A 13,480-nucleotide genomic window follows, 5' to 3' on the forward strand; every position below is an offset into this window, starting at 1 on the left:
TCGTTAGCTGACGTAGCTGCTCCGTATAACATGACATGACACTGTATTTACCTTTTGGTTTTGGTGTTTGAGCTGTTATAGTATTTTGGTGATGTTTTGGTGATGTTTTGGAGGGTCTAAAACTAGAGCTGTGTTGTTGTGGTTGTGTTCTATGCAGTGTGGTGGTAGTGTGGTCCTAGGTGGTCTGGTAGGACAGAACTGGGGTTATCTACCTGAGCTCAGGCTCCATCTTGGTTGCATCTTTGCAGAACACAATAGTGCTGTTGATGGGGCTAGGAATCTCTCTCTGACACACATAGACGGTGCTACTGTAGCTGCAGTGCTGGTGCTTCCCTACAGCGCCATGCAGATCCTGTGTTGAATGCATTTTCTCATAGGCTGTATAATAATGCAGGGTTTTATACACTGCAGATTTGCAGATTTTCCCCTTGCAATATGAACCATTACATTTACATTTTAGTCATTTAGCAGACGCTCTCATCCAGAGCGACTTACAGTTAGTGAATGCATACATTTTCATACTGGACCCCCGTGGGAAACGTACCCACAACCCTGGCGTTGCAAGCGCCATGCTCTACCAACTGAGCTATGAATGTGAAAATGACCAGATGAATCTGCACTGCATAATATTATCCTGGAGGGATTTGATTTGTGATATGAAAACAATAAAATTGTTATTTTCCAAATCCCTTTTATACTGATTTTGTGTAATGTTTAGAGATTTTGTTTGTTTGTATAAAGCTTGAATGAGCATACAGTAATCACCAGTGACTGTGTTTTTCCACGGTATTCTCCTGCACCTTAACTCCAGGTTTTCCAGTAGTTTCCAGGATCCTGACGTTTACTCTTCTCCTTCTGTTCTTTTCCAGTTCAAGAGAATGTTGAACCGGGAGCTGACGCACCTCTCAGAGATGAGTCGCTCCGGCAACCAGGTGTCCGAGTTCATCTCCAACACCTTCATGGGTAAAGACCTGATCTCACACACACACACATACACTCATTAGGTAAATCCATTGCCTTTGATGTCTGACTGTTCCCACACAATTCTTATAGACTGATAAAGGTCAATCATACACACATTCTCCGTCACAGAAAACACACTTTCATAAACCCACACTTGTACGCACAAATACAAATGTCTTGTACTTCACACGTATGTGTGTATACAGTATACCGCAGTCTATGTATGTGTGTGGGGTTCTCCCTCCATTTTGTCTGAGTCTGGATGCTTGTTGCGGGGGTGTACAGTAAAACCCTGCACCATTACCTCTTGTTAGTATTCATCTATCACTCCCAAGGCCCATTAAAACGAGATCAGATAGGAAAAGCTTGAAGCTTTGAAATGATTGGCTGGCTACGCACTTCTTAGTGAGGTGCCTCTGCTGTCGGTCGATTGACAGGTGAGCTTGTTAGGCCACATCAGAGCCAGTGGATAGAGAGAGGGAAGGGATGGATAGATAGAGATAGAGAGGGGGGTTGGAGGGTCCAGTCGTGACTCTGTGTATGTGTTGCAAATGGCACCCTATTCACTATATAGTGCACTACTTTTGACCAGAGCCCTTTGGGACAGAAGATGTGTGTGAGAGAGGAGGAAGGACAGAGGCAGGTAGAAGAACAGACAATAGGGACGCCCGTGGCGTGCTATCTACCTGCATAGCGTATGTACTATACCATGTGTGATGCGCTGCCATCTGAATCTAGTCCAAAGTGGGTGGATTCTCCCACTGCAGGATCTGAGCTAGAGAGAAGATGGGGGGAGAGATGGAGAGACTGGTATTACGCAGTAGAGGTGAGGTGGGGGTGCGGTGGAACCCCCTCACGGAAAACTGAGCCTCCCATTCGGTGACTCATATCCCTTTTAATGTATCTCTGTCTTTCTTCGCCCCCATCCCCCCTTCCTCTCTCCATCTCTCCATGCCTGAGGAAGTTAGTGCGTAGATCAGACGCAGATGGGAGGTGGGAGTTTCTACCTCTCTACCGCTCCCTAGTTCCCTGTGCTGGAGCTGGTTGGCTACACATTATTATGAGAAAGAGAAGCAGAGAAAGCATTAGGGGACAGACAGCTGCTAGTTTGTCCTGAGCTGACCACTGACCAGTGATTGGGATGATATTTACAATGATGTTACAGCAGCAGCAAGCTCATTGTTTCTTTAGAACAGCAAAGGGGATAACATTGTTGACATTTATGGCTGCCATTTTCAAGCCTCCCTCTATTGTAAGGTCATCCTAGGATGCCTTGTTAATCTTCTGGTTGAACCCTTTATATGTGAGTGCATCATATTGGGCAGCTCATCCCTGAGGGACTGTGGGTTGGGGATGATGGTGTGTGTGTGAGGGCCATTCACGTGCAATGGCTCCTCTCCTCCACAGCTGTTCATTCCACTCATCCCATAACACACTGACTGACCGGGCTCTTTCCAGCTCGCTACCACGGTAACAGTCAGGCATAACTCATTAAGGGAATTTTAAAAGCCCAAATCCACCCACACACTCTCTCTTTCTCTCTCTCTCTCGCTTTCTCTCCATCTCTGTCTTTCTCTCACTCTCGCTCCATCTCTGTCTTTCTCGCTCTCTCTCTCCGGCATTTGGGTTTCACTGAGAGCATATGGAGCAGGCTAGAGGTAATTCAGAATTTCAGCAGAATAAATGTGTGAGAGAGAGAGAGAGAGAGAGAGCGAGAGAGAGAGAGAGAGAGAGAGAGAGAGAGAGAGAGAGAGAGAGAGAGAGAGACAGAGAGACAGAGAGAGAGAGAGAGAGAGAGAGACAGAAAGAGAGAGACAGAAAGAGAGAGCGAGAGAGAGACAGAAAGAGAGAGCGAGAGAGAGGAAAAGGAAAATAAAGGGGGATACCTAGTCAGTTGTACAACTGAATGCGTTCAACTGAAATGTGTCTTCCACATTTAACCCAACCCCTGGAGAGGAGGAGAGAGGTGACAGTCAAGTCTGGGCCTCAGGGGAACAAGGTCACATTAACACTCCACCTGCATAGAAAATGTTGAATTGGCAAAACCACTTCCCGACAGACAGACAGGCAGGCGTAAGGCGTATGTCAAACAATACAGCTTCATCAGCAACACACTCTAATAAACACACACTCTAACCTTTACGGAGGAAGTGTCTGCTGTGTCCTTATAAAAGCAGGTTACCTTTTTCTATGATGAGAGGGTCCTTATAAAACCCATTGAAAAATAGAATGACATTCTACTGTCCCTTCCATTCATTGAGTTCTGCTCCATTCTGTGTTTAAGGGTATGGGAGAGTGGGCTCAGTGGCGTGTCTGAGAAGCTAGTAGACATTGTCGCAGTGGTGATAATGATGATAATGATGGTGATAATGAGTTACTGGGCCAGTTTATTGCTCTTCCCGTTTCCCACGCATCACGTTACAGCGTGCTTAATCACCATTCTCTATTATGACTGAAGGAGGAGAGATGGAGAGAGAGGGGTAGAGTGACAGTGATTATTTGAATTAATTGAATAACCCTCAGCGGAGATCGACAGGTTAGTTCAGCTATGAGAGGCTTGACTGTCTACACAGCAGCACAGTTAGAGATCATTGTAATGACATTACTAAACTGAATGTACTCTGGTGGGAAAGTGAATGGGTCATCAAACCTTCCTCCTCTCTTCTCTCTGTGGTCAGACACAATGGCATAAAGTGTCCTAACCCAAAGAGATAAAACGATGTCCTCTCTCTCCCCTCAGACAAACAGAACGACATGGACATGCCGTCTGTGACGCCCAAGGAGAAGGCTGGTCGGGAGAGGAAGAAGCAGCAGCAGCTGATGACTCTGATCAGCGGGGTGAAGAAGGTCTCTCATGGACCCTCCCTCTCCAACTCCTCCATCTCACGCTTCGGGGTCAAGACGGACAAGGAGGACATGCTCTCCAAGGAACTGGAGGATCTGAATAAGTGGGGTCTGAACATCTTTACTGTGTCAGAGTACTCCGAACATAGACCTCTCACCTGTATCATGTACGCCATCTTCCAGGTAGGTTATAACTGGCTATACACTCCTACACACACATACACACATGCGCGCCTGCATGCACATATATGCATGCAATGCAGACACACACACACACAAACAAACACACACAATATGGTATAGCTGTACATTGTGTACCTATAACAGTACTAACTCATATCCTTGTGTCCCCTGTAGGAGAGAGACCTGCTGAAAACGTTTAAGATCCCGACAGATACGTTTGTGGCGTATATGATGACCCTGGAGGACCACTACCATGGAGACGTGGCCTACCACAACAGCCTCCACGCTGCAGACGTGGCCCAGTCCACACACATCCTGCTCTCCACACCAGCCCTCGACGTAAGTTACCTAACCCCTAACCCCACACCAGCCCTCGACGTAAGTTACCTAACCTCTAACCCCCACACTAGCCATCGATGTAAGTTACCTAACCCCTAACCCCCACACCAGCCCTCGACGTAAGTTACCTAACCCCTAACCCCCACACCAGCCCTCGACGTAAGTTACCAACCCCTAACCCCCACACCAGCCCTCAACGTAAGTTACCTAACCCCCTAACCCCCACACCAGCCCTCAACGTAAGTTACCTAACCCCTAACCCCCACACCAGCCCTCAACGTAAGTTACCTAACCCCTAACCCCACACCAGCCCTCGACGTAAGTTACCTAACCTCTAACCCCCCACACTAGCCATCGATGTAAGTTACCTAACCCCTAACCCCCACACCAGCCCTCAACGTAAGTTACCTAACCCCTAACCCCCACACCAGCCCTCGACGTAAGTTACCAACCCCTAACCCCCACACCAGCCCTCGACGTAAGTTACCTAACCCCTAACCCCCACACCAGCCCTCGACGTAAGTTACCAACCCCTAACCCCCACACCAGCCCTCGACGTAAGTTACCTAACCCCTAACCCCCACACCAGCCCTCGACATAAGTTACCTAACCCCTAACCCCCACACCAGCCCTCAACGTAAGTTACCTAACCCCTAACCCCACACCAGCCCTCGACGTAAGTTACCTAACCTCTAACCCCCACACTAGCCATCGATGTAAGTTACCTAACCCCTAACCCCCACACCAGCCCTCAACGTAAGTTACCTAACCCCTAACCCCCACACCAGCCCTCAACGTAAGTTACCAACCCCTAACCCCCACACCAGCCCTCGACGTAAGTTACCTAACCCCTAACCCCCACACCAGCCCTCCACGTAAGTTACCTAACCCCTAACCCCCACACCAGCCCTCAACGTAAGTTACCTAACCCCTAACCCCCACACCAGCCCTCGACGTAAGTTACCAACCCCTAACACCCACACCAGCCCTCGACGTAAGTTACCTAACCCCTAACCCCCACACCAGCCCTCGACGTAAGTTACCAACCCCTAACCCCCACACCAGCCCTCGACGTAAGTTACCTAACCCCTAACCCCCACACCAGCCCTCGACGTAAGTTACCTAACCCCTAACCCTAGCCCCAGTCCACACACATCCTACTCGCTGACACTAGACTTTTCTTCACACATCCCTCAAACTCAGAGCCCCACACCCTGCCATTACCTCACCCTTATCCCACACCCATCTGAGCTCATAGAACTCCACCTTAGTGCACTGTCCTTACTCTCACCCCAACCTTTAGACATAAACCAAAACTTATCCTCCATTCTTCCCTCTCTCCTTGCCCCACTCCCTCCCTCACTCCCTCCCTCCTTCCATTCTGTTTGTTCTCACAGCTCCATTCTCTCTTTGGTTCTATGGGGGAAAAAAGTATTTAGTCAGCCACCAATTGCGCAAGTTCTCCCACTTAAAAAGATGAGAGAAGCCTGTAATTTGCATCATAGGTACACGTCAACTATGACAGACAAATTGAGATTTTTTTTCTCCAGAAAATCACATTGTAGGATTTTTAATGAATTTATTTGCAAATTATGGTGGAAAATAAGTATTTGGTCACCTACAAACAAGCAAGATTTCTGGCTCTCACAGACCTGTAACTTCTTCTTTAAGAGGCTCCTCTGTCCTCCACTCGTTACCTGTATTAATGGCACCTGTTTGAACTTGTTATCAGTATAAAAGACACCTGTCCACAACCTCAAACAGTCACACTCCAAACTCCACTATGGCCAAGACCAAAGAGCTGTCAAAGGACACCAGAAACAAAATTGTAGACCTGCACCAGGCTGGGAAGACTGAATCTGCAATAGGTAAGCAGCTTGGTTTGAAGAAATCAACTGTGGGAGCAATTATTAGGAAATGGAAGACATACAAGACCACTGATAATCTCACTCGATCTGGGGCTCCACGCAAGATCTCACCCCGTGGGGTCAAAATGATCACAAGAACGGTGAGCAAAAATCCCAGAACCACACGGGGGGGACCTAGTGAATGACCTGCAGAGAGCTGGGACCAAAGTAACAAAGCCTACCATCAGTAACACACTACGCCGCCAAGGACTCAAATCCTGCAGTGCAGACGTGTCCCCCTGCTTAAGCCAGTACATGTCCAGGCCCGTCTGAAGTTTGCTAGAGTGCATTTGGATGATCCAGAAGAGGATTGGGAGAATGTCATATGGTCAGATGAAACCAAAATATAACTTTTTGGTAAAAACTCAACTCGTCGTGTTTGGAGGACAAAGAATGCTGAGTTGCATCCAAAGAACACCATACCTACTGTGAAGCATGGGGGTGGAAACATCATGCTTTGGGGCTGTTTTTCTGCAAAGGGACCAGGACGACTGATCCGTGTAAAGGAAAGAATGAATGGGGCCATGTATCGTGAGATTTTGAGTGAAAACCTCCTTCCATCAGCAAGGGCATTGAAGATGAAACGTGGCTGGGTCTTTCAGCATGACAATGATCCCAAACACACCGCCCGGGCAACGAAGGAGTGGCTTCGTAAGAAGCATTTCAAGGTCCTGGAGTGGCCTAGCCAGTCTCCAGATCTCAACCCCATAGAAAATCTTTGGAGGGAGTTGAAAGTCCGTGTTGCCCAGCGACATCACTGCTCTAGAGGAGATCTGCATGGAGGAATGGGCCAAAATACCAGCAACAGTGTGTGAAAACCTTGTGAAGACTTAGAGAAAACGTTTGACCTGTGTCATTGCCAACAAAGGGTATATAACAAAGTATTGAGAAACTTTTGTTATTGACCAAATACTTATTTTCCACCATATTTGCAAATAAATTCATAAAAAATCCTACAATGTGATTTTCTGGATTTCTTATGATGAAAATTACAGGCCTCTCTCATCTTTTTAAGTGGGAGAACTTGCACAATTGGTGGCTGACTAAATACTTTTTTCCCCCACTGTATACAGTGGAACCTCATCCATGACGCAGTCTAACAGCATGACCTAGCCCTCAGCACGTCACCAGCCGCTCTCCTCCTTTTTATACACTCACCCCATCCCTCCATCCCTCCATCCCCCCATCCCTCCATCCCTCCATCCCTCCATCCCTCCATCCCCCCATCCCTCCATCCCTCCATCCCCCCATCCCTCCATCCCCCCATCCCTCCATCCCTCCATCCCTCCATCCCCCCATCCCTCCATCCCTCCATCCCTCCATCCCTCCATCCCCCCATCCCTCCATCCCTCCATCCCCCCATCCCTCCATCCCTCCATCACCCCATCCCTCCATCTCCCCATCCCTCCATCCCTCCATCCCCCCATCCCTCCATCCCTCCATCCCTCCATCCCTCCATCCCCCATCCCTCCATCCCTCCATCCCTCCATCCCCCCATCCCTCCATCCCCCATCCCTCCATCCCTCCATCCCCCATCCCTCCATCCCTCCATCCCCCCATCCCTCCATCCCCCCATCCCTCCATCCCCCATCCCTCCATCCCTCCATCCCCCATCCCTCCATCCCTCCATCCCCCCATCCCTCCATCCCTCCATCCCCCCATCCCTCCATCCCTCCATCCCCCCATCCCCCATCCCTCCATCCCTCCATCCACCCATCCCTCCATCCCTCCATCCATCATGTTTATAGCCCTGCTCTTACAGCCAGCGGTCCCAGTGTCAAACCGCTATGTATGGGTGCCTATAGAGAGACAGAGAGTAGGTTAGCATAAGATAGTCATTTTGCTAATGTAAGCCAGCACTCATCTGGCTCTGACTAGTGTTTACATTATGTTGGCTGTTAGCGAAAACCGAGACATGGGAATCAATGGGAGTGGGCTGCACTGGGATTAGCTGTTCCGTGTGGCTGTTCTGTTCTTTGACTGTTTCTCTTGAGAAATTCTTAACCCTGGACCCTCTCTCTCTCACACAGGCGGTCTTCAGCGATCTAGAGATCCTGGCGGCCATCTTTGCTGCAGCAATCCATGATGTGGACCACCCGGGGGTGTCCAACCAGTTCCTCATCAATACCAGTGAGTCTTTCTCTTACACCTGTTACTGTTATGGGAATAATGTATAGAATAGATATATTATCTATATTATCTATAGCTACTGTATAGAGATCCATATTCATCAACTGTGTTGAACAAGTGACTGATTCATTGTCTGTTGTCTCCCTCAGACTCTGAGCTGGCCCTGATGTACAATGATGAGTCTGTTTTAGAGAACCACCACCTGGCTGTGGGCTTCAAGCTGCTGCAGGAGGACAACTGTGACATCTTCCAGAGCCTGACCAAGAAGCAGAGGCAGAGCCTAAGGAAGATGGTCATCGAAATGGTCCTGGCCACTGACATGTCCAAACATATGAGTCTGTTAGCTGACCTGAAGACCATGGTGGAGACCAAAAAGGTGACCAGCTCTGGGGTCCTGCTTCTGGACAACTACACCGACAGAATACAGGTGGGTTCATCATCATCCCTCTCTCTCTCTCTCTCCCTCTCTTCATTTTAATAGCTGTAACTGGTGTCTAGACTTACAGAGACATCGTTTAGATTGCCTCCCATTGCTATGACCTCTGCTCCTTCACTCCATCTTCCTCTGCCTCCTCCGGCTCTCCTTCTTCAACCCTGTTCATTGATTCTCTATCCATCTTTCTTCATCTCTCTTTCTCTCCTATCACTCCATATCTCTCTCGCCTTCTACTTCTCCCTCTCTAATGGTTATTCTCTCCCTCCCTCTCTCCATCAGGTGCTGAGGAACATGGTTCACTGTGCTGACCTGAGTAACCCTACCAAGTCTCTGGAGCTGTACCGTCAGTGGACTGACCGCATCATGGATGAGTTCTTCCACCAGGGAGACAGGGAGAGGGAGAGAGGCATGGAGATCAGCCCTATGTGTGACAAACACACCGCCTCAGTAGAAAAAAGCCAGGTATGATACTGGACATACAGAGACACACATATGCACACACACACACATATGCATAGCATGCAAGCATACACACACACACACTCCGACTCCTGTCTCACCACTGTTCCCTTTCCCTCCCTCTCTCCAGGTGGGTTTCATAGACTACATCGTCCACCCTCTGTGGGAGACGTGGGCTGACCTGGTGCACCCTGACGCTCAGGATATCCTGGACACTCTGGAGGACAACAGGAACTGGTACCAGAGCATGATCCCCCAGAGCCCCTCTCCTCCCTGGGCCACTGAGCAGCGTGAGCAGGGTGGAGGCGAAGGGGGCCAGGGGGGAGACAAGTTCCAGTTTGAACTCACCCTGGAGGAGGAGGACTCTGAGGGTACAGAGAAGGATGAACAGAGCCAGGGGGATGAGGAGGAGGAGGAAGAGGATAGTCTGGGGGAGGCGTCTCGGTCTCCGGTTGACTACTTTGACTGTCAGGACCCAGAGGAATCTATGGAGCCCACATCGTCCATAGCGATAATTACCCACAATGCGTCACCCACAGACACTTAATGGGCTCTGCTGCACCGCAATGGTGGTTGGTTTCATGTTTTAAACAGGAGAAATCCTGCAGCTGTGCTTTTTAACAAGCCCACGGGGGGCTTAGTTTGAGCCCGGACAGGGCGTCAGTTTCAATCCCCCCTATCCTTGCACTTGCGTTGGAAGCCGGCAACAGAGGGACAGTTTCAGTGGGGCGGCTACGGAGTTCTCAGGAAAAATGCTGCAAACATTTTGGGCCTGACGGACAGACAGGACTCTGAGGAAATGAAATGAAGGACTTGGGCCAATCTGGGAAATGGTTCTTTATCCATCCCGACTGGCATATGAAATGTTGACACTACTACTGAGAGAAGTTTTGTACCTTGTGACTTTTTTACTGAAATGGGATGTCATGAAGTAGCATATGAACTACTGATTGATGGACATGAGTTTGTATAGAGAGAAAAAAGCTGTTTACTTTTTTCCTGAACCATTTGTCAAAATACTTTTGTGTGCCTTTTTTACTATTGTCTTTTTAATCGTTTTTATTTATTTATTGAACACACTTTAGTATGGACGTGTTTTTTGTGTGTTTTTTTTTTGTTATCCGAAAGCTCAAGTGCAAAATCCTTTTATATCTCAGACAAAGATAACAGTCTTCCTACTAGTATTGGGCAATAGAAGAAATCCAAACTAACTTAGACAAACAATTCCTGGACATACTCATCAAATACTAAAAACATGTTTTCCCATAATAAGAAATGCACATTCTGTCATCTTAATCCATGCACAAAATCTATGTTTCTATATGGAAATTAAATGTACACAATGTACACATTCATGTTACATGTCTAGATTGTCAGAACTCACTGTAGACAAATAGATGCTCACTCTAACTCCAAAAAACAGTTATACAACCTTAGTCCATTTCTGACATCTAACCTGCTTCCTCACATTCTCCTTGAATTATCCCCCCTCCACTACCCTCATGGATCAAATCCTGATATCGTTCAGACTCCAAACAAATGTCAACAGAATAGACAGAAATAGCACTTGGTAGCCAAAGCAAAGTTTCTCATCACATGGAGTTGGAAGGCTATTTCCAGCTCCCTTTCCAGGTATCCTGCTGTTGTCTATTAGACCAAAGATTCCAGAACCTAACTGCTTCTGATGATGTAACAATCTAACTAAGGAAGGACCCCCTGTCCATGTAGAATAAGGACCAGTACACATGATGAAAGGTGGCCTGGCGGCTGCATGTCTAGAAGTCCAGTCACACCTTGGTCAGCTGTATTATAATTATCCACATGGTTTATACAGTTCAGCTATTTCTTCATCCACCTAATAAAACAGAATGAAGTGCTACTTCTGCCCATTGAAGTCAGTCTTCCCTTCCCACTAACTGTATCACATTTCCTGGCCGGGCCGGGGAGTTAATCAGGATTTGGTCCGTTAGATGTAATCCTCAGAATAGATTCGGCACGTACAAACTGTTGAGTGTCTGCTGCAAAAACCAAACCAGAGGAGAAAAAGACTTATTCCTGAGAACAAGAAGATGATAACCTACATTAGTAGGCTATCTAGAGATTATGTGAAAGAGATACCAAACCAAAAGGCCCCCGGACAGTGTAGTTCACTGTCACTGTGGGTCAGCATTAAGACCGTCAACCCCAGGCAGTCTGCAAGGCAGATTGTCCCTTACAGGCCTCCATGACTGGTTTTCATGATGGCTTATTCAGGATCTATGACCTATTCTCCATTATTCACTTAGGTTTGCTGACATACTCAAAGGTACTTCAACTACCTTATTGTCTATACCCCCACTCACTCCAGCAGGCTTACATGGTAATCGTGTGTGTCGATGAGCGTGTGTGTGTGCATGTCATAAAGTGTGTGTGTGAGAGTACGTGTGTGTGCATGTTGGTCTTTGTCACCTAGGCATGACTCCTCTTACTGTCTGTCACTAGAGCTCAAGCTGGTCCGTTGCTGTTTATAACAGTGTATTTATTACATTCAGCTGTACTGTACATAAGAATACTGTTTCAGTCAGTGTAAATCTATTTTAATTTATATGCACTTGCATTACCTGGAAGTGGTGGTGTCTAACATGTACAAGGCTCTGCGTCGGAGTCTTTCTATATTCTGTATTATAATATTGTTTCGTTTTTTTATATTATATAATAAGTAAATATATATTCGCACAAATGTTTGAGTGCCCTGAGCAGCAGCTAAAGAGACGTATTCGCAACCTGTAGGTTTACAACGCATAGAGGACATGTTAAACAACAGAGACCTGGGTAGAACTATGATACAGGCCCGCTGTGGAGAACACAAGCTTTTATACTGTAGTCTAGTAGTCTATCACTATGCTTGGTATCAATACCAAATCCACACCAAGATGTTCTCCTCTCAGCAGCTTGTAATAGTGACTAAACCAGGCTCCTCTGTGCAACATTTTGAATGCAGATTGCTGATTTGGGTTTCAGATCTACTGGTTCGACAGAAGTAAGGAATAGCAACAGAAAGACAGACAAACAGAACCAAGCGTCTGTTCCTTTACACGTCCTTCCATGTTAAAGTAGTTCAAGGGGATTATTGGTGGCATGCTACAATATCTCTGAGCACCAACGTGATGAATCGTTACAAAAATGTGATCTTCTTGTAATTGATCGTGCTATTGTGAACTATTTTGATTTGACCAAAACTTGTTAGCAGTTTTGAAATTCAAATTTGTCACCAGTATAACATTGTTAATCTATGTTAAACATTTTGGTCCGACTTGTGTCCAAATGGTTAGCCAAGCTTGGCGCTATCTGCATGAGAGATGTTATTATTATTATTTTTTTACATGTCTTTTGAATACCTACCTAACGCGTTACAGTCGCAGCGGACATATTAAATGTTTCACACAATGTATGGTATAATATTGTATATTGTGTTAAAATATCTGAAAATCTGAAAATACTTTTTCTATGAAGTGATTAAAAAACAAAGCATGAATATCTCTGTCTCTGTGTCCTTATTTCACAGTGATAGCAGCAGCTCAATCATCACACTGGATATGTTTTAATGTGGCGAGACAAGCACTCGCTGTGACATCCCCCCTGGTCCTAACATGGCATAAGGCCCACAGTGACACTCGCTGTGACATCCCCCCTGGTCCTAACATGGCATGAGGCCTACAGTGACACTCGCTGTGACATCTCCCCTGGTCCTAACATGGCATGAGGCCCACAGTGACACTCGCTGTGACATCCCCCCTGGTCCTAACATGGCATGAGGCCCACAGTGGCACTCACTGTGACATCCCCCCTGGTCCTAACATGGCATAAGGCCCACAGTGACACTCGCTGTGACATCCCCCCTGGTCCTAACATGGCATAAGGCCCACAGTGACACTCGCTGTGACATCCCCCCTGGTCCTAACATGGCATGAGGCCCACAGTGGCACTCGCTGTAGGAAACCAGGCAGTTCTCTTCATATTCCATGGTTCAAAGATTTGTAGAGTTTTATTGGTAGAGGCTGTCTCAGTTCTTGAAAGCCTCAGCCTTTCCTCAAGCACTTCAGTGTACACACACACACACACACACACTGCCCTTGCAACCTCCCCTGACCTCGCTCTTTGGATGAATCTTCAAAGAGGATAATCATATCAATGGTCTGTGTTGACAATACTTTCCCATGGCCTTGTCTGCCCCCCTGAC

At 47.2% G+C, this 13,480-nt stretch overlaps 1 protein-coding gene across 7 annotated transcripts in view; it reads left to right on the top strand.

The window, feature by feature from the left end:
- Positions 1-12,775, top strand: part of pde4ba (phosphodiesterase 4B, cAMP-specific a) — a 379,418-nt gene extending 366,643 nt beyond the window's left edge. For all 7 annotated transcript variants that reach the window (XM_041840090.1, XM_041840091.2, XM_041840092.2 and 4 more), the window contains 7 exons: positions 870-963; positions 3,704-3,990; positions 4,165-4,329; positions 8,267-8,366; positions 8,516-8,793; positions 9,082-9,264; positions 9,392-12,775. In XM_041840090.1, the coding sequence (XP_041696024.1) occupies positions 870-963; positions 3,704-3,990; positions 4,165-4,329; positions 8,267-8,366; positions 8,516-8,793; positions 9,082-9,264; positions 9,392-9,808 (1,524 nt within the window). In that variant the 3' untranslated portion in view covers positions 9,809-12,775. The remainder of the gene's footprint in view (positions 1-869; positions 964-3,703; positions 3,991-4,164; positions 4,330-8,266; positions 8,367-8,515; positions 8,794-9,081; positions 9,265-9,391) is intronic.
- Positions 12,776-13,480: the final 705 nt, after the last annotated feature.

The sequence above is a fragment of the Coregonus clupeaformis genome, chromosome 20 (assembly GCF_020615455.1).
Source record: "Coregonus clupeaformis isolate EN_2021a chromosome 20, ASM2061545v1, whole genome shotgun sequence".
Classification (NCBI taxonomy): domain Eukaryota; kingdom Metazoa; phylum Chordata; class Actinopteri; order Salmoniformes; family Salmonidae; genus Coregonus; species Coregonus clupeaformis.